The sequence below is a fragment of the Pristis pectinata genome, chromosome 33, assembly GCF_009764475.1.
Source record: "Pristis pectinata isolate sPriPec2 chromosome 33, sPriPec2.1.pri, whole genome shotgun sequence".
In the NCBI taxonomy this organism is placed as follows: domain Eukaryota; kingdom Metazoa; phylum Chordata; class Chondrichthyes; order Rhinopristiformes; family Pristidae; genus Pristis; species Pristis pectinata.
This window is the reverse complement of record NC_067437.1, coordinates 16,487,680-16,511,807: the sequence shown is the minus strand read 5'-3', so window position 1 is coordinate 16,511,807 and position 24,128 is coordinate 16,487,680. Positions and strand designations below refer to the sequence as shown.

General features: G+C 39.3%; 1 protein-coding gene across 10 annotated transcripts in view; it reads left to right on the top strand.

Moving 5' to 3' along the window:
• The window catches only part of LOC127585687 (putative RNA-binding protein Luc7-like 2), a 63,333-nt gene that overhangs the window by 11,180 nt on the left and 28,025 nt on the right, over positions 1 to 24,128 (top strand). For 3 of the 10 annotated variants that reach the window (XM_052043364.1, XM_052043361.1, XM_052043360.1), the window contains 2 exons: positions 10,550 to 10,644; positions 16,379 to 16,477. In XM_052043364.1, the coding sequence (XP_051899324.1) occupies positions 16,382 to 16,477 (96 nt within the window). In that variant the 5' untranslated portion in view covers positions 10,550 to 10,644; positions 16,379 to 16,381. The other 7 variants (XM_052043370.1, XM_052043369.1, XM_052043363.1 and 4 more) reach the window with 6 other exon arrangements.

The following is a 24,128-nucleotide window of genomic DNA, read 5'->3' as shown; positions in this document are numbered from 1 at the left end:
GGTACAGTTATTTTGTTGTGCACTTAGTTGTGGCTTATTTGGCATTTAAAGCACAAATGGTAGGATTTTATTCAGATTACAAACAAACAATGCCTAATCTTGGTAGAGCAGAGATTTAGGAAAAATTTACTTAGTCTTATGGCTGCCACAAAAAAAATGTTTTAGCTCCCAAACATTTGTTTAACTCCCAATTGATCACAAGATCAGGGAGCAGAAGTAGGCCATTCGACCCATCGAGTCTGCTCCAAGGAAAAGGGGAAAAAAGAAATGAGAAATTGGGGGTGCAAAAAAAATATTCTAACCCCAATTTCCGGCCTTATCCCCATATCCCTTGATACCCCAACTAATTAGATATCTAGCTATCTCTTCCTTAAATGCTTCCAATGATCTGGCCTTCACTGCTCTACGTGGCTAGGAATTCCACAAAATCACCACCCTCTGGCTAAAGAAATTTTTCCTCATCTCTTTTTTAAACCTGTACCCTCTAATTCTAAGATTGTGCCCTTTGGTCCTGGACTCATCCACCAAGGGAAACAGCTTGGCCACATCTACTCTGTCCAGTCCTTTCAACATTTTAAATGTTTCTATGAGGTCCCCTCTCATTCTTCTGTACTCCAGTGAGTACAGTCCAAGAGCCAATAAATGTTCATCATATGTAAGCCCTTTCATTCCGGGAATCATCCTCGTAAATCTCCTCTGAACCCTCTCCAACATCAGCACATCCTTCCTAAGATATGGGGCCCAAAACTGTACACAGTATTCCAAATGAGGCCTCATTAGTGCCCCGTAGAGCCTCATCAACACTTCCTTACTTTTATACACTACACCTCCCCAAAAAACCATCCCGTAGGCATTCCACAAACTCACTCTCCTGAGATCTACTGCCTTGCTGGATTTCCCAGTCTACCCTCATGTTAAAATCCCCCATAATTATCATCACGTTGTCACTCTAGCACGCTTTTTCTATTTCAAACTGCAACCTATGGTCCACTTCAGTAGCAGGCAGCAAATTAGCATAATGCTTTACAGCACCAGCGACCCGGGTTCAAATCCGAGTTTGTACATTCTCCCCATGTCTGTGTGGGTTTCCTCCGGGTGCTCCGGTTTCCTCCGGGTGCTCCAGTTTCCTCCCACATTCCAAAGACGTACAGGTTAGGAAGTTATGGGCATGCTATGTTGTTGCCAGAAGCATGGCGACACTTGCGGGCTGCCCCCCCAAAATCACTACGCAAAAAATGTATTTCACTATGTGTTTTGATGTACATGTGACTAATAAAGATCTTATCTTATCTTCCTGACTGCTGTTAGGGGGCCTATATATAACTGCTACTATTGTCCTTTTACCCTTGCTATTTCTTAGCTCCACCCATAAGGATTCCACCTCTTCTGACCCAACGTCTTTCCTCTCTATTGATTTTATATCATTACTAACCATCATGGCCACACCCCCCTCTGCCTACCTGCCTATCCTTCCTATACACTGTGTATCGCTGGACATTCAGTTCCCAATCACATCTGTCATAAAGCCATGACTCGGTGATTGCCACAATGTCGTATTTATTAACCTGTAGTTGTGCCACTAGGTCATCTACTTTATTCCTAATGCTACGTGCATATAAATATAGTACATTTAGTCCAGTATCTGCTATTGATTTTGTTGTACTTTTATTGTTCAGCAAATTATCCTGACTTTTCACCTGCCTGTCCTTCTTACCATCCTCACTACACACTATCTTGGACATGTTTCTATAAACCTCCTCCCTTACCCTAACACCTTGTATCCTAACATCCTGGTTTCCATCCCCCTGCCAGATTAGTTTAAACCCTCCCCAACAGCTAAATTAAACATCCCCACCAGGATATTGGACCCTTTGGAGTTTAGGTGTAACCCATCCTTAGTGAATAGGTCATGCCTCCCCCAAAAAAGGTCCCAATGATCCAGAAACCTGAAGCCCTGCCCCCTGCACCAGTCAGTCAGTCACGCATTCATCTGCCAGATCTTTCTATTCTTTCTACCGTTGGCACGTGGCACAGGTAGTAATCCTGAAATTACCACCCTAGAGGTCCTACTTCTCAACTTTTTCCCTAACTCCTTGTATTCCTCCTTCAGGACCTCTTCTCTTTTTCTACCTATGTCATTGGTACCTACATGTACCAAGACTTCTGGCTGATCACCCTCTCCCCTCAGAGTATTCTGGACCCGGTCCATGACATCCCGTACCCTGGCACCAGGGAGGCAACACACCATCCGAGATTCATTGTCGGTTTCGCAGAATCTGTTATCCATACCCCTCACTATAGAATCCCCAATAACCACTGCATTTCTCTTTCCCCGCTGGTCCACAGTACTGGGCACGGTGCCAAGGTCCCGGTTGCCATGGTCTTCATCTGTCAGGTCATCCTCTCCAACAGAATCTAAAATGAGATACCTATTTTCGAGGGGGACTGCCACAGAGGTACTCTCTACAAACTCTTTATAACTCCTGTCTATTTCCTGCTCGCTCTCCCTAATCAGCTGAAGGCAAGCAAACAATTTTTTTCTGGGCAGCCGTCAACCATTTGAACATTTTAACCAGGTTAATAGAACCTTTTTATGCACCTCATTGATCTGGTCTGCATACATTTATCTCAATCTGTCATCAAATTGAAGCCACTTTGTAGATAAGTTTAGTTTAATTTGGCACCATCATCGGCACAGACATTGTGGGCTGAAAGGCCTGTTCCTGTATGTACTGTTCTATGTTCAGAACAATCCCTGTTGATCAATAAAATGAGTACTAACCAATAATGAAGCACTGATTCAGTTCTGCACTGTTTTGCTGGTGGTACTTAGCATTAATGCTGGTAAGTTTTGGGACTGTTGCGTGAATGTGGAAGTACCAGATTTACTGGCTGAACTCTGCTGTTGAACTACCCACTGAGCAAAAGCTTGATGAGATTCTCCAGTATTTACAATGGAGAATCTGCTCTTGGAACCCTGAGCAGTATCTGTGAGCCCATTCATTTGAATGGTGATTGTAGGGCTGCAGTGAAGAAAGGAAAGACCCAAGGTAAATTACAATTTTTAATTAGGTGTTTAATGCTTTTAATTATTTATGCTTATAGTTGATTTTTTTTTAAAAAAATCTTTCCATTCCCCATAGTTTCTCATTGATTTTTTTAAAAAAAATCTTCAGCTTTGATAGGGCTTTGCGAGCTGTCAAAAAACTCCTAGAGGAATCTTGGGTGAGACTTCCTGGTTTGCCCACATCACTCCATTTACAACTATTGAGGCCCTACCACTGTCCACGGTGTTGCTGATTGGCTTGGGGGTCATCTTGATCAGCAAAATGGACTTTCCAGCTCCAGCGATGGGAAAATGAGGGGAAGGAGGTCAATTAGTGTGAGCAGAAGTCTTCACTCCAGAAAATCTGGGCCAAAGTGCTATATCATTGTAATATAGATATTTATGCAATGGGCTGAAATAGAAGCAATCATTTATTTGGCAGTCAGATTATGGTTAGTTTATTGCAAAAAGTATCGAATACAGCCTGAATATTTGTTGATGATTCAATAGTGATCATTCTTTATGATTTGATCTAAAAGATTGGATTAAAGCTGCTGGTCAATAATCTGTGTTTCTGATAGAATTTAATGTATTTCAGTTTATTTTCTGAGATTCAGTGCATTCCCAATGGGCTTTTTTGGGTGAAAATGGGGCAATATTTATTTAGAAATAATTAAATAGTTCAAATAGTAGCAATTGTGGGGGCATGTGGGGAATAGTGTAAATTGGGGAAATTGAGTTGTTTTCATGAGGCATTCTAAACTGGCATTTGTGGTTAGTCAAAATTTGATTACTTAAATCAGAAGGAAAAGAACTTTTATATTTGAAGCCTATGGGTTGCATATAACTACAAAGGTTTTTTTCTCCCTTCCAGGGCATGTAATACTGCAGTTAGATGCGTTGTTGAATTTGCTGGGCGTTACTCTTTTTTTTACCTATACAAACTGAACAATTTGGCCCCTTGTTTTATTTATAAAGGTTCAGTGTATCTTTGCCTGCCTACTTCAGTCTGCAAGGGAGTTACAGAAACACCCCACGTTCATCGAGCCGTGAGTCATGACTAATTTTTCCAGCTGTGTTAATAAATGTGGACAAGGAAACGGTCAATTTTAATAGCTAAATATTCAAAGATACGGTGCACACAACAGTGGAAAATGAGTAGTCTGCAATGCGGTAGCAACTCTGGCCAGACCAATTTGATATGTAGGTTTACTTCTTAGGGGAGAATTGGTGAAAGGGACACTATTACTAATTTACAAGCAGCAATTTGAGACCACTAGATTTAAACTGGGACCAGTAATAACTGGACATATGGTATGATTTTAGTTTACTCATCACAATATGAGTATTCTGGAGCAGTTCAAAATTTGCCACATGTTTTATTGTTTTAACACAAATTTGCTATTTTAAAACCTTTAGGTTATGGGAATTGGGTTTACCACTTCCTGAGGTTCTTTTTCACCAGGGTAAAAGAGGAGCCAAATTGACTTTGTACAGTGCAAAAAAAAAACACCAGATCTAGCAGTGAAAATACACATGGTTGCTTCTGAAAAGAGTAATCATTTCAACTCTGGGTTGAAGTCTGCAAATAACCAAATTGGATGATAGTTAACATACAAAGTTACAGGTGGTTCTGGCAAAAGCCTGAATTAACAAGCTGAATTGCCACTGGTGTTCAATCTAATGAAAGCGCACCCTTAAAACCTGATAATGTGCATTTAAGTAATCTTACCAAATCCTATCCATACATCCATCAGATGCACAATCATGAATTGTAACCTACTTTAACTTACAGAAGCCCTGAGGCTCTTCTCCCTCAGTGAGTGCAGCTGTTCAGGACAAATAAGGATTTACAGACTTGTCAGCTCTGCTCATCTTGCTTGCCCTTCTACTACATGATTTTTTTATTTACAGAAGGAAGGAAGAGGAAATATTTTGCTTCCTGCTTAATCCTATTTTCATTTTAAGCATCCAAACATTTTTTTCCTAATTGTGGGAGGTGCAACAGACCTATGATCTAATTTATTCCTGTAATATTTTTGGAAATTGCAAGTAGACAGAGCCACCAGCATTAATTAAAATGCAAGTAAAAGTTTGATCCCTGTTACAGAATTAAAACTTGGAACAGCCCTCCCATAAAACTTGATATTTTTTCTCATTCTCCTAGTGCAGCAGGTATTTGCTTCATGCTTTATTTGCTCTTTAGTTCTGATTTTTGTTTTTGCAGCAACTTATCTGATTGGAACTGCAATGGAATTACTGTTCCGGTTCACTTTTTTTAAATGTGTATTGTGAATACAAATCATTTTTTAAAAAAGATGTTCTTCACAATAATTGTTTAACCAGTTTGAGTAATGAAAAAACTCTCAAATACTCCAAGGTGGTTCATCAAAGTTTATATTTCAGCCCCTGTTGTCTCACTACAATATCCCTAGTTACTTCTGCCAGGAGAAGGTAAACATTTGTTGGTACAGCTGAAAGTAACTCTGTCATCCCTGACCAACATTTTCATGCTGTGGAGTTGAAAGCACTCGTATCTTTTGTGAGGTTGCTTTCTCTCCTGCTGATTCCTGGAGGAGCTGACCCTTTTGAGGACTCCATGTGAGGAATGTGAACTCAGCAATCTCTGAGTGAACGTAAGTTTGGGGAGAAGAGCAGTTCATCAGCTTTTTAAAGTCACACATCTTGTATCTGAAAATATTCTATCCATGTTAAAAGCAGTATTTCAACTCTGTGTATTTTAAAACTGGTTATCTAGTGCATCTAGGCTATCGCTCATGAGGATTAACAATTTCTCTAGAATGTTGCTTTGATTAGTTTGGGAGTTTGGTGGAAATATTTTACTGTGGTGTCAGTTTTTCCAGAATTTTTTTAATTTGCTACTCATCTGCTGTATTTTCTTTAATCACAACTAAAAATACTGCTGCATTTTAATCATAAAAAATGTATTAAAAATAGCTCCAGTTTTAAATCAAGTGGCCTTAATTGCTTCAATGTAGTAACTTAGTAATAGATTTTTCTGCAGTTAATGGTCTTCACATCATAGACCACAAGATCATTTATTGGACAATAAAACTGTTACTTGAGTAATGAACAGGATATTATACACCTAAATTTCATTGAAGGAAGAGAATGTAGAATTGTTATGTACAATAGTTTGGTACATGAGTATCAAACAAGGCTTGACATTGGGCTGCTGTGGTACATATGTTGCATTGTATGGTTATTGGGTACATTTGTTGTTTGTATGACGAGAACCTTATTTACCCCTATTTTGTCCCTAGACTCTGCACAATGCCCATTGCGTGAAATATTGGGTGTATACATCCTTGTTTATGGATAATTGAATTGTGTAAGTTAGTTCCACTGCAGTTTTCTCACTGAAGCATCTCTGGACTAAACAATGAAATGCTATCTGAAACTGGAAATGTTTTTTTTGTTGTTGTCCATTCACTTTGAAGTTGCTTCTTAATTTGTCTCAAGCTGAATTCAGATTGAGTTGGCTTTCTTAGCATTGTGCAACTTGCCTATTTGATTTCACAGTTTAATTTGCAGTGTTTGAAGATGAAAATATTAACATATGAGGTTTACCAATTTAATACAGCTCTGGTGTAGTGAATTATGTATTTTTAGACTAGTTAAAAGACAGTCTAGACAACCACACAGTGATGGCCAAGCCATAGAAAAGAGGATGCTACATTTTTGCTGTACCTAATCTATACACCTTATTCTATCCAGCAGTATTAACTCGGAAAATGTATGTACTCTTCCACCAAATCTGAATATTTTCTGAATGATCATGATAACAGTTAAGTCAACTTTCCTCTCACAAGGTTTTATTTTTAAAAAGATAATATTTCCATAAGGTATTGAATGATATTTTCAGATATTTAAATACTGCCAAAATTAGATGCTCTGATTTCATTAGACTTGCCCTTCTGGGTCTTTTATTCTTTTGCAAATAGCAAATATACCCAATAACTTTCCATTTAAGAAATAGAACATTAAAATGCTCCTTAAACACTGGATTTAATTTAAATGACACCAGCTATGTAATTGGAACTGAGCTGTATCACTTTTGCAAAATGCCTTTTTAAGAGAGAGATTATTGAGGGTCAAATATGGCCTAATGTTTGTGCTTCCTGCAAAAATGTCTATACTAATCTGCTTAAGTTTCTTGTTGCCAGCTCTCTATTAAGGAGCTTAAGGTTAGTTTGTTCATAATTTATAAATTTCTGAGCTGCAGTTTAGAATTTAATACATCTGGCCAAATAATTGGTGGATAAAATATACTTCCTTGTCTGCAAATAGATTATGGATGTGCTTCAAGCTTTAAACCTGATTGCTGTACCAATCGTTGCTGCCTAGTCTTTCCAGAAATTGGAATTGTCCATTCAAAATTGTAACAAATAACCTTTAAAGCTGTAGGATTTTCATTCTTTTGGAATTCACACTCCTATTTTTTTTACAAATATTAATGTCAAGGCTTGTTTGGAAAAAGTATCAAACTAATGGGTATGGCATTCTATGTAAGATCTTATAAGCAATAGGACTCAATGAAAGATTTAAACAGAAGCCACCAGCAGTTAATGTGCATTCTATACATTTTCAAGCCCAAATCCTTATTGTATTCCTCCACAGTTCCATTTTTTTAATTCTGGTTTAATCACTCATTAGGAAAGAGGATAATGTCTACCTCATTTTGCATTTTCTTTTAAGCTTATGTGATTTCAATTTTAAAAAGCTTAATATAAACTATTCTGATTAGAACATGCGTAAGATAAGTTTATTTTTATTAATGGCCATGAGTTGTCTCCAGCGTATGAGAAATTACCTTTCTCACAGTTGTGCAGTGCAAACAAAAAACCTGTATTTTTATTTGGAATGGCCTTCAGAGAAGTAAATTGTGTAATCAACCAAGTATTTACTGCTGGGATTTTGAATATATTGGTTAAAACCAAAAAGCAAGTACTTCAGTTTCATTTTTACTTTGTGTGATTGGTGCAAGTCCCTTCTTGCAGGTGTGTAATACTGAACGCTCTCCCCTTTTTAACTTCCCAACATTTAGGGTATAAAACACTGTGCAGCTGAGTCACTAATAGTGGAAGAGATGGAGGCTGGTGTCCTCACAGTGTGTATTCTCATTTTGGAAGCTTTTCAATTTACTTTTTTTTTCCTCCTTCGTTCTAAAAGCAAAACAAGGACTCTTTGCAGTTGATTTCAAATGGCTATTTTACTGGACTGAAAGAATTCCATAAGGTATCATGTCTTGGAAAAGAACTATGTACAGAATCTTGGGAAGTGGAATGGGGAATTAATGAAGGCCATGTAGTTCAGACAAAGTCAACTATGCAGTTTCTCATTTATTAATATGTAAATTATTTAAAGATATCTTTAAGTCATGTTTTTGTACTCTGAGCAGTTTATATCCATTAAACAATGCTTTACTCTCACAGGAGTTCACCTGGCATGCGGTCTATGTTTGGACCACTGCAACACAGGATCTGTAGGGTAGGGTGATGCAACTACCAAAATTATATTTGTGAAAATTTGCATATTGTTTGGCGTGTGATCTTAATGGAGCTTATGTTATTTCCCATGTGCTTTTTTTTGTAACAGCATCCTAAATTTTGCCACTTGCACACATGGGTTTAGAATTAACAAGTTAACTGCTTGGAGTAGTTTAGACAAGTGAACGCACTGCACTTCTGTGATATAATTGAGGTTATAAAATACTGGACGGTGATTTATAATGTATTTATAACTCGTCTTCTCAGTGGTGTTTTCATCTTTTTTTAATTTTTTTTAGTTTTATGTGATTTCAATGTGTTTTTCTCCTGTCCGTTATCGCTCTCATATGTAATGGCTCCAATGCAGCTAGATGAAAGAAGTGCGTGGGCAGGTGTATAAAGTGGGTTCGAATCAGGTCAGTATGGAGAATACTGTAAGTGACCACCTCTGAATACCCTTACTTAAATTGGAATCCTAATTTTAATTTGGTTGTTTTGGCATGATTGCTGTCTAAAATGGAATTCAGTCAGTCATTTAAGTTGCTTCAAGTGGCAGTGCAACCTCTTTAAATCTTTTAGGAGCTTCATACAGATGAAACATTTCCCCCTTGTTTCTGTTAAGGTAGGACAAGGAGTTCAGACTTCTTTTAAATGAATCTGTTGATATGGACCTCTGCCTGTTCCAGTAAGTTTGAAATGAAAATGTAGTACAATGTTATACACACTGCTCTCTAAGCATGCACAGTCCAGATAGACTGGCAATTTTGTTGGTGGGCTTCTTTCCCTGCAGTCGGTGTAATTGTTGCCAGCTTTTTAGTTATCATAAAGTTAATTTTCCTACAGGTTTTATTTCCAAGACATGGTACTTGCCTGGAACCTTCTTCACAAAAGACTGATAGATGACCTCTTAAAATGCAAGTTGCCCTAGACAAATGTGGAATCCTCTGTGTGATTTGTAATTTTTACCTACAATAAGATGTATTTGGGTGTAAAAGTATGTTTCCGATGGCTGCCTTGCCCTGTAAGTCCAGACTCTGAAAGAAGTGCCAGTAGAAGACTACTGCATTTACCTTGGATCTTGTGGTAAACCCATGAAATCCTAACCAGATGTTGAAGAATATTCTCTTAGCCGATAGGGGAAGGAAAAATTCTTCAACTGAGGTGTGATCTAAGGGTCCCCACTACTGCTGGTTTTGATGGTGCTAGCTACAGACCTGTTCCTATCGTATTGTACGCAGAGCAAAGTCCACTTTTTGGAATGGTAATATATTTGAGATTAGTATTCTCTGGAATGTTGTGGTTCTACAATAATTAATCTTCCTTGTATACCTTAGTACTGCGAATAACACCAGCAATTGAAGTGTATGCATATAAGCTGGTTATTGGAAAGCACTGTTATAGCTTGAGATAGCAGTGATTAATTTATGAAGCTCATTGTTTCAAAAGTAATCCCAATCTGCTAATATTTTTAAACATTTTCATTTTGAAAAAAGTTCTAATATTTAATCAAATTTATTGCCCTAGTGCAACTTCACTAAAAATTATTTTGCTTCATTAAATCCTTTAGTAATGAATAACTTAACATCAAGCAGCCACTGGATATGCAAAAAGCAACTATCTTGATTTTTTAACTACCTGGAGACATGCCATGTCAAATAAACACTTAGGTAGCAGGAAGTTAGTGCTAACTTGGCAAAGGAGCTTGAACTCTGTGTTCAAAATGTTTTAATATTTCATATCTTTGGTTCGAAAGATCTGTTTATCATTAAAAGTAACTGGACTTTCAATAGCTATGGGTTTGATAATTTTACTGCAAATATTTTCAGACTAAACTATTGTAATGTTATTTTAAGTTGCCCGTTTAATTTGGGAAAGGTGCAAGATATTGGAAACATACTTTGTCAGAGGGATAGAGACTGGAATAACTTGTTATATATTGTGATTCCTAGTTTCCTGTCTAACCTTCTTTTGCACTATGACCCCTGTATTACAGGAGATGCCAGTCGGCAGAGAATCAGATTTACAGATGATCGAGTTTGCAAGAGCCATCTCCTGAGCTGCTGCCCACATGACATTCTTTCTGGAACGGTAAATTATTTTGTTAGCTATATACACCTTTTTTTGGCTTTGAACTTGGTCAAATCTTGATGAAAATAGTTTTGTGCCATTTGTAATTTTAGACATCCATTGATGTTACTTTTGTGACACTGGGAGCATTTTATAATGAAAAATAGAACCCACTATAGTACCTTCCCAGCTGGTTAGATCAAGTTAGCTCAGTAGAATCCTTCCTGTTGATTCAATGTGAAATAGTTCTGCAAATTCATTAATTTTGCCTTTTCATTCTACTTTATCTGAGTTCACATCTGCTGCTCCCTCTTGTATATAGTAATGGTACAATACATAGTTTTAAAATGGCAAAAATATTATATGTTAATTTATATAATGCACTGTTTTAATGCTGTGCTAGTTGATAAGTTGACTTTTCATCCTAAGGTTGCTCATTTTGTTTTTGTTTTGTGGGTATCGGTTCATTTTGGAATATGTTCATCAGGCCATCACTATTGCAATATATTTTTGTTACTGTAAAACAACTTGAGACACTTTGTAGTGTTCGCTACTGCACTGTTCATAATTTTTGTAAATTTCCTTTGGTGTTGTTCATAAGTCACAGTTTTACAAAGCATGAAAGTTTATAAAGGAAAAGGAATTGTTTGTATCCATTTAGCACCTCTTATAGCCCCCGGAAAAGAAGTGCCTCATTGTTAAGGTCCTTTTTAAGGATGGTCACAGTTGCAAAGGAGGAAGCACACATGCAGCAAAGTTCCACATACTAGTTTTGTAGTGAAAAGTTAGATTGATGATCAAGAGTGCCGCCAGTCCACTATTCTTTAAAATGTGACATAGGATCACTTCTATTCACTATAGAACTTAATCAGAGCTCCCTCAGTTCTCTTTGCAACGTCAGCCTACATTTTTGTGCTCAAATTTCTGCAGCAGGCTTTGAACCTTATTCAAAGCTAGGTGTGCAAACCATTGAGCCATGGCTAAATGTGCCATATGATGAAATTCAAATTCAGAATGTGTTATCCAACTGCTACTTTGAAATGTGTTACTTTAATCAAAAACTAAAACCTGCAGATTCTAGAATTCTGAAATAAAAACAAAAAATGCTGGAGATACTCAGCAGCTCAGGCAGCATTGGGGGAGGCAAACACAGTTCATGTTCTGGTTAAAGTCCATCAAACAAAAACAAGGATGTTAGAAATCCAAACACGTTTTAAGTTGCAGAGGAAGGGGAGGGGTGGAGAGACCAAAGGAGATGTCTCTGATAGATGGAAACCAAGAGAGACTGACTAGTTAAAAAGGCTAAGTAAGACTGGTGAAGGTTTGTTAATTTCTAATTAAAATACAAGAAATACTCCGCATCTGTAGAAAGCTAATGTTTCTGGTTGGAGACCCTTGTTAGTTGCAGCTGATCTGTCTGAAGGAGTTCTAAATAGATGAAAAATGCCATTGAGCTGAAATAGAAAATGCACTGCAGTTGCTAGAAATCTGAAATAAAAGAGAAATCTGGAAATATTCTGCAGTCAGGCAGTTTCCGTTGATAGATAAAAGACTGTACTAGAGCTGGCTGGTTCTGATGCAAACTGCAAAGGCTGTTTTATGAAACTTTTGAGTCCTGGGGTGTATAATATCCCTGGTCAGAAGATGAGAGCTTATGTTGGGCATTATTGGAACAGTGTGAGAAAGAAGTCTAAGTGGGAGTGGCTTTAAGAAGTAAATTAACAAGCAACTGGAGGCTTGGGTTCAGGAGATGTAATATCTGTACCTTTGCCTCTAGGGACCCAAATAATCTTTTAAGGTGAAGCAACTTCCAATTACCTCACCGCTCGCAATGTAGTTTCCTCTACATTGAATAAACCAAAGGCAGATATGGTGACTGCTTTGCAGAACCCCTCCACGTAGTGTGCAAGGGTAGCCATGAGCTTCCAGTTACTTATTAATTTAATTCTCCATTGCACTCTCATTTTTGACCTGTCATTGGCCTCCTACACCATTCCATCAAAGCCCAATGTAAGTTTGAGGAACTGCATCTCATCTTCTGACTGGGAACATTACAACTCAGGACTCAACATTGAATTCAGCTGCTTCTGATGGCCAGCTTTTCCGGTTTGTATCAGAACATGCCAGTTCTGATGAAAGAGTTGTTAACTATAATGTTAACTTTTTTTTTCCTTCCACAGATACTGCATGATCTAAGTATTTCCAGCATTCTATTTTCTTACAGATTTGTAGCAACTGAAGTTTTTTAATATTAGAATTCTAGCAGTTTTTTTCTTTCCTCTACCACCACCACCTCCCCACTCCCTCCCCCCCCCCCCCCCCCCACTGCAAAGTTCAAAACCATTTCTTCCAGATCAGCTGTGATGACTCACTTTCAGCACCATCTTAGCCTGCACCATGACCTCTTGAGTCATTCAATCTTTCTTGGTCTCCAGCCCATCACAGGTATTTCCCTCGTCCTCTGTACCTTTCCCTTTCTCTACAACCTAATATGTTCAATTTCCACCTATCCCTGGTTCTGATGAAGGGTCATTGACTTCAACAGTAACACTTTGTCTCTCTCCACAGATCTACTGTGTATTTGCTGATCTGAGTATTTCCAGCATTTTCTGTGTCCCGTGGTATGGCTCTGGTGTTTATGTTTGTGGAGAGTTTGTGTGCATACCGAATGTCACCTTTTTGGTGCTTTTTAAATAAAGTCACTATAAATATAAAAAAAAATTGTACTGCTTTTGTTATGCTTGTTTCCAGTGAAGTGCACGTGGCCAATTAGCTGATACTTGATTAATTAAAAACCATGGCACAATAGTAAATGCAATTCTGCTGTTGGAGAATATGAATTCTTTTCAGTTCATAAAATCTAATTTCTGTTAACTAAACACAGAGCGAGACCCATATTTAATTCTGTTCATTTGGATTTGGTTCAGTAGTTAAGCTTGGTAATGTAACCAGAGTGATGCAATCTGATTCTTGTCAAAGAGGCCCATTTTGCTAACAGATACTTAGAATTTTTTTTCCGATGTGTACTTGTGAAAATCAGCATGATGGACAGAAAATGCATGCCACATGTACAACTAGCATGTACATTGTCATTGATTTCCATGTCACATAACAAAGTCACAATACCAAGTATTTGTCACTTGTAGTCACTGATTAACTTCAACATAAACACAATTTTTATGAACATAAAGCCTTTTTTCCAAACTACAATTCAAAATTTGTGACTATGTTCTATGTTCTGCTCTACAAACTATCTTCAACAAAGATGTACTAAACTCTTGACCTTCAGAAGATTGCAGTTTCATCTTAGAATTAGCATATCCTGAATTGCAAGGTGGTCTATTGTACTCTTGTCATATTATAGTGGCATATTATCCAGGTTACATTGAGCCCTGCCACCGGAGCCCCACCAGTAAAATTTACACTTCATTCTTATCGATAACATCATGTTAACATCAATTTATGATCACCTTCCCTGTTGTTTGCATGGCTGACTTTCTTTGTTTTCCCCCATATGTTTCTACTTGAGCTCATAGTTGTTTCAGGGTAATGAAGTGTGCATCATCATCTTAACTAGGTCCAGACCAGTCTTTACTGATGCTGTTATGAGTACAAACACTTTACTATAGGGATTGGGGAGGCACAAAATTATGTGCAATATTTTTTTTCGAGGATTCAAAGGCTAATTGTAGTCCATATTTCCCCTAGCTAGTTCACTTCAGCCAGTTGCACAGCAAGGATCAAATCTTAGACTCTGGTCATGCTGCATTTGAGGTTCCTTTTTCATTATCTCAGACTTATGTGATGTGGGTGACATTTATTTTGACATGCTTCCTAGTTCAATACTCTCAATATATATTCAGAATATGCTAGAAACCTGCAGTGACTCATGAACCAAATACAGGGGGTTTTCATTTCTAGAAAAAAGGCCATTTTGCAATTTTCCATAATGCTACACTGCATCATCTGCGCATATGAAAAGAAGCAGTGCTCGCCTACTAACTCCCCAAAGCCTATCTGCCGTCTACAACATTGAAGTCAGGAGTGTGATGGAATACTCTTCAGTTGGCTGGATGAGTGCAGCCTCAATAAAACTCACGAAGCTCAACACCATACAGGACATAGCAGCCCGCTTGATAAGCACCCTATACACAACCATTCACTCACTCCACACCAACGCACAGTAGCAGCAGCTTGTACCAGCTACAAGATGCACTGCAGCAACTCCCCAAGACTCCTTAGATAGCACCTTCTAAACCCATGATCTCTACCAGCTAGAAGGACATGGGTAGCAAAAGCATAGGAACACCACCATCTGGACGTTGCCCTGCAAATCACACATCATCCTGACTTGGAAATATATTGCTGCTCTTTCACTGTCACTGGGTCAAAATCGTGGACCTCTTCCTAACAGCACCATCTGTATACACACACTTCAAGAACAACACGGTTCAAGAAGGCAGCTCACCACCACCTTCTCAAGGACAATTAGGGATGGCCAATTAAATGCTGACTCAACCTGTGAAGCCCACATCTGTGAATGAATATAATAAAACCATACAGGGCATAGCCTACATGATGGCACCCTATCCACAACCATTCACTCACTCCACCACTGATGTACAGTAGCAGCAGTTTGACTATCAACAGGATTCACTGCAGCAACTCGCCAAGATTTCTTAGACAGCACCTTCCAAACCCACAACCTCTACCGGCTAGAAGGACAAGGGTAGAGAAAGCATGGGTGCATCACCTCCTGGAAGTTGCCCTCCAAGCCACACACCATCCTGACTTGGAAATATATTGCCAGTCCTTCACCGTTGCTGCGTACTAATCAGCCATGATCTTATTGAAATAGACTTGAGGGTCTGAATGGTCTTTGCATTTTTATTCTAGACTCGCTTTGAAACTCATGTGGTTGTTAAAACCATACTTCAAAAGTACTTCATCGGCTGTAAATAATTTTGCAACATGCCAAAGTCCTGAAAGAGGTTATATAAATATACATTTTCTTTAAGCCCAAACTTAAAACCCCTGGATACCACGACTAATATTGCTGAACAACCTAACTAGGTCTTCCGTCAAGCTTCAGGCTTCCAAGGCTGCTGTTGCTATGTTTTGTTCTGACATAGAAGACTAAATCTGTAATTAGGCAGACTGCAACCTGGATCAGTAGCCAGATAACTGTAAATAATATATGATGCTTCAGGAAGAAACAGCACGCCTTCAGTTCTTTAAGACATTCAACCCTTTGAGAGGATGCTTTTTTTAAAGCTAATTTTGTACACTGAGGTTGGGGGGTGGGGCAAGGGGGGGCACAAGTTTTGAGTGTTTTCCAGGCAGATTGCATTTTCATTTTCTGTAGATATTAGCCTGTCAGAAGCAACTGGCTTGTTCTGCGAACTTAACTCTCTCTTTCAGCTCCAGAGTGCAAATAAGGAGCTTATTATGTAAAATGATTTTGCAATGTATTGATTTGATGAGACCTTTCAGTGGAAGTGAGGTCTTTCTACTTGCAATTTAGACTTGATGTGCATTAATTACTTACCACCTTGTTTTGCTTTGGAAGTTTCTCCATGTTGAGTCATTAAATCATTGGCTGCTAAGGGTTCCTGTTGTTTGATGTAGCCATCTGTCATTTTATATTGCCTGTTCATTGTAGAATGGTTTGGTATTTTTGTTTGCTATTTCACGGATTGCTATTTAGTACTGATTAGTTAATAATACAACTTTTTTTCTTCTCCATTTCTTACAGCGAATGGACCTTGGGGAGTGCACAAAGGTTCATGACCTTGCACTAAGAGCAGACTATGAAATTGCCTCCAAGCTGAAGGACCACTTTTTTGAAATGGATGTAAGTAGTTGTGTGATTAACGATTACTAATTGGTGCAAACATTAGGAGTATTGTTTATTCTGTTTCTTAATGTATACTCTTCTAGATATAGACCCAGGCTTCTTACAGCTGTAGCCAACCTGCCTTGCCTTTAACTTTTTAACTTTCTACAGATAAAGGCTAACCATCATAAACCTCTTTTTTTTGAGCATAACGATTCAATTTAGGTCATCACCATACCAAAGCTGAACTGTTCCTAGCTGCTTCATCCCTTTGTAAAAAAGGTACTTGGATGTGTATTTTTTTAATCTTGAATGAGTGACTTACCAGTGTTGAAGTTATCCTTCACTGCCTTGCCCACTCAATCTGTTATGTTTGTTTATAAATATATGCTTCTATGCACATTATTTTGCCACCAATCTTTCCATTATCAGAAGACTTGGATATAAGCCTCAAGTTACTATTTCACAATTAGATTTGCCTCTTTATTCATTTTCTTCCAATTTGAGAATGTGTCTTTTACTTTACTGGACCAGTCACCCAGCGAACTAGACTAATAATCCAAAGAATAACACACAAGATGCTGAAGGAGCTCAGCAGGTCAGGCAGCATCTATGGAGGTAAATAGATAGTCGATGTTTCATGTTGAGACCCTTCATCTGAACTCAGGAGTGTGTTGCTCCAGATTCCAGCATCTGTAATCTCTTGTGTCTCTATTAATACAAATATGCAAATTCAAGTCCCACCATGACACCTGTCTTTCAAAGGAAGAAATTTGTAACCATTTTCACCTACAAGAAACCCCGCGACTCTGTTGCAATGTGATTGATTCATAAATGTCCTGTGAAGTGGACTAGCAAACCATTCAATTCTACCATAATCACTACATTAAAGCAAAAAAAGAATAAAACTTGATGGATCACCCATTGTCAACTTAGTCATCTGAATTTTGCTCTAGCAAAATCACTCCCAGTGCAGTCGACCTTAGAAATTTCTCCTCTTGAGCATCTGGGGATCGGTGTCTGAATTACTTGAGCAACAGCTTGACTTGATTTTATTCACAGAATTGTACCTTACAGGCAAAGTGCCAGACTGCTGCTGCTCATTGCTTATCCTATCCCACCAGCAGGGCAAATCCACCAGAGGTATACAGATAGGGCAAAGTAGTCTGAGAAGTCCCCAAAATTGGCTCCAAGTCTCATGGAATCAAGTCAATCATGGACAAGGAAATCTACTCTTGATTACCACCTACAGAGCTCCCTTTTCATGATTACCACCTACAGAGCTCCCTTTTCATGTTCAAGGAGCACTGAGAGCAGCAAGTGCACAGAATGTGCCCTGAATGGGGACATCAACGTCCATCGCCAAGAGTGGCTTGGTAGCACTACCACTAACTGAGCTGGCTGAGTGCTGAAAGACGTAGCACCCAGATTTGGTTTGAATCAACACGTGGGAGAAACCTATGACCTCATTCTCATCATTCCACTTGTGCTTGGATGCATATATCCATCATGACATTAGTAGTCCTGACTTCACCACACAGTCCTGACTTCACCATGAAGACATCCTCCATGTTGTGTAACACTTCAGTTCTAGTAAATGGGATAGAGTCAACTGATCTAGCAGCTCAAAACCAGGCGGCCATGAGGTGCTTTGAAACCTATGCAGCAAAAATGCACACCTCGGCAATCTGTCACCTTGTGGCTTGCCACATGCCATATTCTACCATTACAGTCAAGCCAGAGGATCAACCCTGGTTCAATGAAAAATGCAGGGCCTGTTTGAAATGGTGCCAGATGTACCTAAAAATGCAGGGCCACCTTGGTGAAGCTGCAACAAAGGACAATGTGCTTGCTAACCAGTATGCAGTGGATAGAACAAAGTGGTACCACAATCAAATCAAAAGACCTTGTCTCATTGTGAATGGTGGTGAAAAGATAAACAGCTAACAGGTGGAGGAGGTTCCCATCTTCATAATACCAGGTCTCATCATGTTGGTGATAAAAACAAAGCAGAAGCATGTTCAGCTGGATATGATTGATGATTCATCGTGGCTTCCTTCTGAGATCCCTATAATCTTAGAAAGCAGTAAATTCAATTTGCTCCACTTTATCAAGAAAATGCTGAAAGCACTAGATATAGCAATGGCTAAGGAAGCAGACAGCATCTTGGCTGTAGTGCAGACAACTTGCATTCCAGAACTAGCTGCACTTTTAACCAAACTGGCATCTACTGAAATGGAAAAGTATAAATTGCCTTGGCATATCCTCAGAAATCATGACAGATCCATCAGGCTTAGTTATGCCCGGTCTATTTTCAAGCTTCAACAAGGTGACGAAGGTGCTAAAGGCATTGCTGTCAAGTGCTATTTAATCTTCATTAGCTTGTGTGTCAGTGCTATAAGGCGGGTTTTGCCGGGACCTTTTAGCTGTAGACCTTATCACAGTCTTGGTACAAACATGGAGCAAAGAACTAAATTCCAGAGATAAGGTGAAAGTGACTGCCTTTGAAAAAAATATGTAACTGAGTGTGACATCAAACTGAAGTTAATGGGCATCAGGAAAACATTCCATTGCTTAGAATCCTAACTTGCCCAAAGGAAAGTGATTGTGATCGTCATTCCAATCCCAGAACATTGCCCAGAGGAACTCCTTCAGTAATGCCTTGGGCCCAACTATCTTCAGTCATTTATCTTAAGATTATAAATTGGAATTTCTGCAGGTGATTGCACAATGCTCAATTCCATCTTTAAATCCTCGACAAACAAAGCACGCAGTCCATGCCTGTGTTCATTAAGACCTAGACAACAATCGTGTATGGACTCCTATGTGATAAGTAACATTTGTGCCATGTGCCATGCTATGACCATCTCCAGTTAATCTAGCCACACAGCCTTGGCTTTCAAGGACACTTCCATTGCAGAGCCCCTGCGCCCCCACCATCAACTTTCTGTTGTGACCACTGACCAGAAATTCAACTAGACCAACCACATAATACTGCAACTAATGTGGAAAGTCAGAGACTGCTTATCCTTAGCTAGTGACATCGCCCCTGACATCCCAAAATCTTTCTAGTGTTTATAAAGCACAGGTCAGAAGTTTGACCTGGCTGAGAGCAGCTATAAAATTATTCAGGACAGGATAACCTGCTTTGGCACCCCATCCACCACCCTCTCTTAGCATTTCGTATCTGCAATCTATACTCTGAAGATATATTCTAGTTTCTTATCCAAACTACCTTGTTCTCCATGAAAGAGAAGTGGAGCATGGGAACACCATCCTAACTTGGAAACATTGTTCGTCGTTACTGGGTTTAATATTGTGGGCATGCCTTCACCAAAGGACTGGAATGGTTAAAGGCAATGGCTCACCACCACCTTCTCAAGGGGTGTAAGGGATGGGCAATAAATGCTGGACTTAGCAGCAATGTTCTCATCCCAGAAAATGAATGAAAGGAAACACACCTGTTATCCCTACTCCCTGCCTATCCAAGCTCCTTACCAGATCAATAATTTGCCTTCAGTTCATTGAGCTTTAATTTTAACTACTTTTCCTCTCACCTCCCACATAGTCTTCTGGAAATTCGTATGAACTAGGTATTCCCCAGTTTACTACTGTAGTTACATCCTTAGTTTAAATTGTGCTTATTAGATGTAATCTATCATTGCAAATAGTGTTGCCTTTCTGCAATTAGCTCAAGTTTGTCTCGAGTGCTCAGGCATTCTACACTAGTATAGAATTCAGTAACTTCTCCTCTAACTGATTGGGAGCTTCCTGCTTTCTTTCACTTTCTTTGGGAGCAATATTTTCTTGCTGTATTTGAGTATCATTGAGGTTGTTTGCCTTCAATCATTTTTTTCTGTCTCCAGCACAAGGCATATATAGTCGTCGTCCCCATTCCCCCCCCCCCCCCCCCCCCCAACAAAAAGTTGTTTATTGTTTTTTTCCCTTTTGAGCTGCTAAGTTTGTGTACTGTTCAAGTGGAACGGCATATTTTGCCTTCATTGGTCGTGGTATTTAGTATAAAAGTTGGTAAGTCATGTTGCAGCTGTATAACACTTTGGTTAGGTCACATTTGGATTACTGACTGCTGTTCTGATCGCTGCATTACAAGAAGGATGTGGAAACTTTGGAGAGAGTACAGAAGAGGTTCACCAGGATGTTGCCTGGATTAGAGAGTATAAGGAGAGGTTAGACAAAATTGGATTGTTTTATCTGGAGCGTCAGAGGCTGAGGGGTGACCTGATGGAAGTATTAGAATTGTGAAAGGCATGGATGGGGTGCATGGTCAAGGTCTTTTTCCCAGCGTGGAGGTGGCAAGTACTGCCAGGTGTGGCTTTGGAGTGGGAGGGTTTGGGGGAGTTTCATAAGCCAGGTTTTTGCATGAGGAGTGGTAGGTGCCTAGAATGCGCTACCAGGGGAGAGGGTGGAGGCAGATGCAATAGTGAAGTTTTGGAGGCCTTTGGACTACCACATGAACAGGCAGAGAATGGAGGGATATAGACCATGTGCAGGCAGATGGAATTAAATTAGCAACAAGTCAGCACAGACATTGTGGGCCAAAGGGCCTGTTCCTGTGCTATAATGTTCTGTGTTTGGAAATTCTTCAAATGTTGATGTCTCTTTTTCTCTGCTGATGGGCTACTTCTGACAAAGACTTCCTTGCTTGTCTATAACCAGGAAACCTAGAGGAAGAGGTCTGGATTTAATATCAACTGTGATCCATGGCCTGAAGAAGAATTAGCATGCATTCTTTGAAACTCAATAATATATGACCATTCTGAGACGAAACATCCCTTTAGCCAACCTAATTATTTGCTGCACCCACATGCAAACTTTTTTTACTTTGTGTACAAGAACACCAGCATTCATTAATCTCGTACCATTTAAATATTCTGCTTTTCTATTCTACCTTACCAAAATGTATAATCTTATATTTTCCTATCTTGTATTGCATTTCCAATCTTTTTCCCCCATCTGCATAACCTGTCTATATACCTTTTGCAGATATTTTGTGTCCACTTCACAACTTAATTTCCTACCAATCTTTGTATCTATCACCTATTGATATAAAAATGTTTTTATGTGATATTGTGCGCGATTTAGTAACAGAGCAGCAATTAAATTGACCCATCTCTGAATCTGCCTTGCTTGGCAAAGAATTTGCATGTGCTTGCTGTAGAAATCAGCTCTTGGGTGCTGTTTAATTCTGGAATACAGATTGTTAAACACTTTGTACAGAAACTTTTGATTATTCTCTGCATTCTGTCACATAACAGGATATAAAATAAATTGAAATGGAAAACAAAATACTCAGCAGATCAGGTAGCGTTTACAGAAAGAGAAATGGTGTTCATGTTATGAGTTAAATTGTCACCAAAACTGTGAACCGTGGGTATGGTAATAACCTTGTCTTTTTCAAGGAGTGGCCTTAAATGTTTTTGCAAGCAATGCACAGACTATAAGAAACTCCGTTTTATCCATTCACAATAAAGCATTGTATCTACCTCAAAAATATACTTACTATATTCCTAATACCATTGTCCCAAACCTAACACTCAATCAACTGAGCTATCCCACAATAATCGACCAGAGATCATAAAGTTGTACACCATGGAAACGGGCCCTTCTGCCCATGCCAACCAAGATGCCCCATCTAAGCTAGTTCCATTTGCCAGCATTTGGCCCATAAACTTCTAACCAATCGTTGTACCTGTCCAACTGTCTTTTAAAAGTTATTATTATACCTGCTTCAACCACTTCCTCTGGCAGCTCATTTCACATAGATACCACCCTCTGTGTAAGAAAAAAAGAAAAGTTGCCCCTCAAGTTCCTATTAAATCCTTCCTCTCTCACCTTAAATCTATGCCCTCTAGTTCTTGATTCCCCAACCCTGGGAAAAAGACTGACTGCAGCCACCCTGTCTATGCCCCTCATGATTTTATACATCTCTATAAGATTACCTGAAGGTCTCCTACACGCTAAGGAATTAAAGTCCTAACCTGTCCAACTTCCCCCTTTTACACAGTCCCTCAAGTCCTGGTAATATCCTTGTAAATCTTTTCTGCACTCTTTCCAGTTTAATAAAATCTTTCCTATAGCAGGGCGACCAAAACTGAACACATTACTCCCAAGTGTGCCCTCACCAGCGTCTTGCACAACCGCACCATAACCTCCCAAATTTTATACTCAATGCCCTGACTTATGAAGGCCAGCATGCCAAAAGCCATCTTTACCATCCTGTCTACCTGTAAGTCCACTTTCACCTGTACTCTTAAGGTCCCTCTGTTCTACAACATGCCCCTGGGCCCTGCCGTTCCCTGTGAAAGTCCTACCTGGATTTGACTTTCCAAAATGCAACACCTCACATTTACCCAAATTAAACATCATTTGCCATTCCTCAGCCCACTTAGCTGATCAAGATCCCCCTGTAATTTTTGATAACCTTTTTCGTTGTCCGCTATGCCACCTATTTTAGTGTCATCTGTAAACTAACTAACCATGCCTTGTACATTCTTAACCAAATCGTTGATATAGATGAGAAACAACATTGGGCCCAGCACAGACCTCTGAGGCACACTACTAGTCACAGACCTCCAGTCTGAGAAACAACCTTCCAATTGTGTATACAATTAGCCAGCTCTCTCTGGATTCCATACGATCTAACCTTCCAGAGCACCCTACCATGTGGAACCTTAGCCAAGGCCTTACTGAAGGCCATATAAACCATGTCTACCACCCTGCCCTTGTCAGCTTTCTTGGTTACATCATCAAAAAAAAACTCAGTCAAATTCATAACATGTGATCTCCTGTGCACGAAACCATGCTGACTATCCCTGATCAACCCTGTCTTTCCAGATATACTTGTATCTTATCCCTCAGAATCTTTTCCAGTAACTTACCTACCACAGATGTTAGATGTGCTGGTCTATAGTTCCCAGGTTTTTCTTTACTGCCCTTCTTAAATAAAGACACAACATTCGCTACTCTCCAATCTACCGGCACCTCACCCATGGTTAACGATGACGCAAATATCTCAGCCAGGGCTCCCGCAATTTCTTCTCTAGCTTCCCACTGTGTTTTTGGATATACCTGGTCAGGCCCTGGAGATTTGTCCACTTTCATACCTTATAAGACATTCAGCACTACCTCTACTGTAATGCAGAAAGTCCTCAAGACCTCCCCTTTTACTTCTCCTAGTTCCAAAGTCTTCATGTCTTTCTCCACGGTAAAAAGAGGAGAAATATTCATTAAGGACCTTTCCCATCTCTTGTGGTCTTTGGGGGCTCTATACGCTCTCTCTAGTTACTCTTTTTCCCTTTATAAAATCTCTTTATAAAACTTATAAAATCTCTTTGGATTTTCCTTAATCTTCTCTACCAAAACTATCTCATGCCCCTCTTTTGCCCTCCTGATTTTCTTCTCAAGTACATTCCTGCATTCCCTATACACTTCCAGGGATTTGCTTGATCGTGTAGCTGCCTGTACCTGATCCATTCCTCCTTTTTCCTGGCCAGAGCCTCAATATTCCTCGTCATCCAGGGTTTCCTACTCCTACCAGCCTTACCCTTCACTCTAACAGGAACATGCAGACCTTGAGCTCTCACTATCTCACGTTTAAAAGCCTCCCACTTGCCTGTGGTCCCTTTACCCACAAACAGCCTACTCCAAT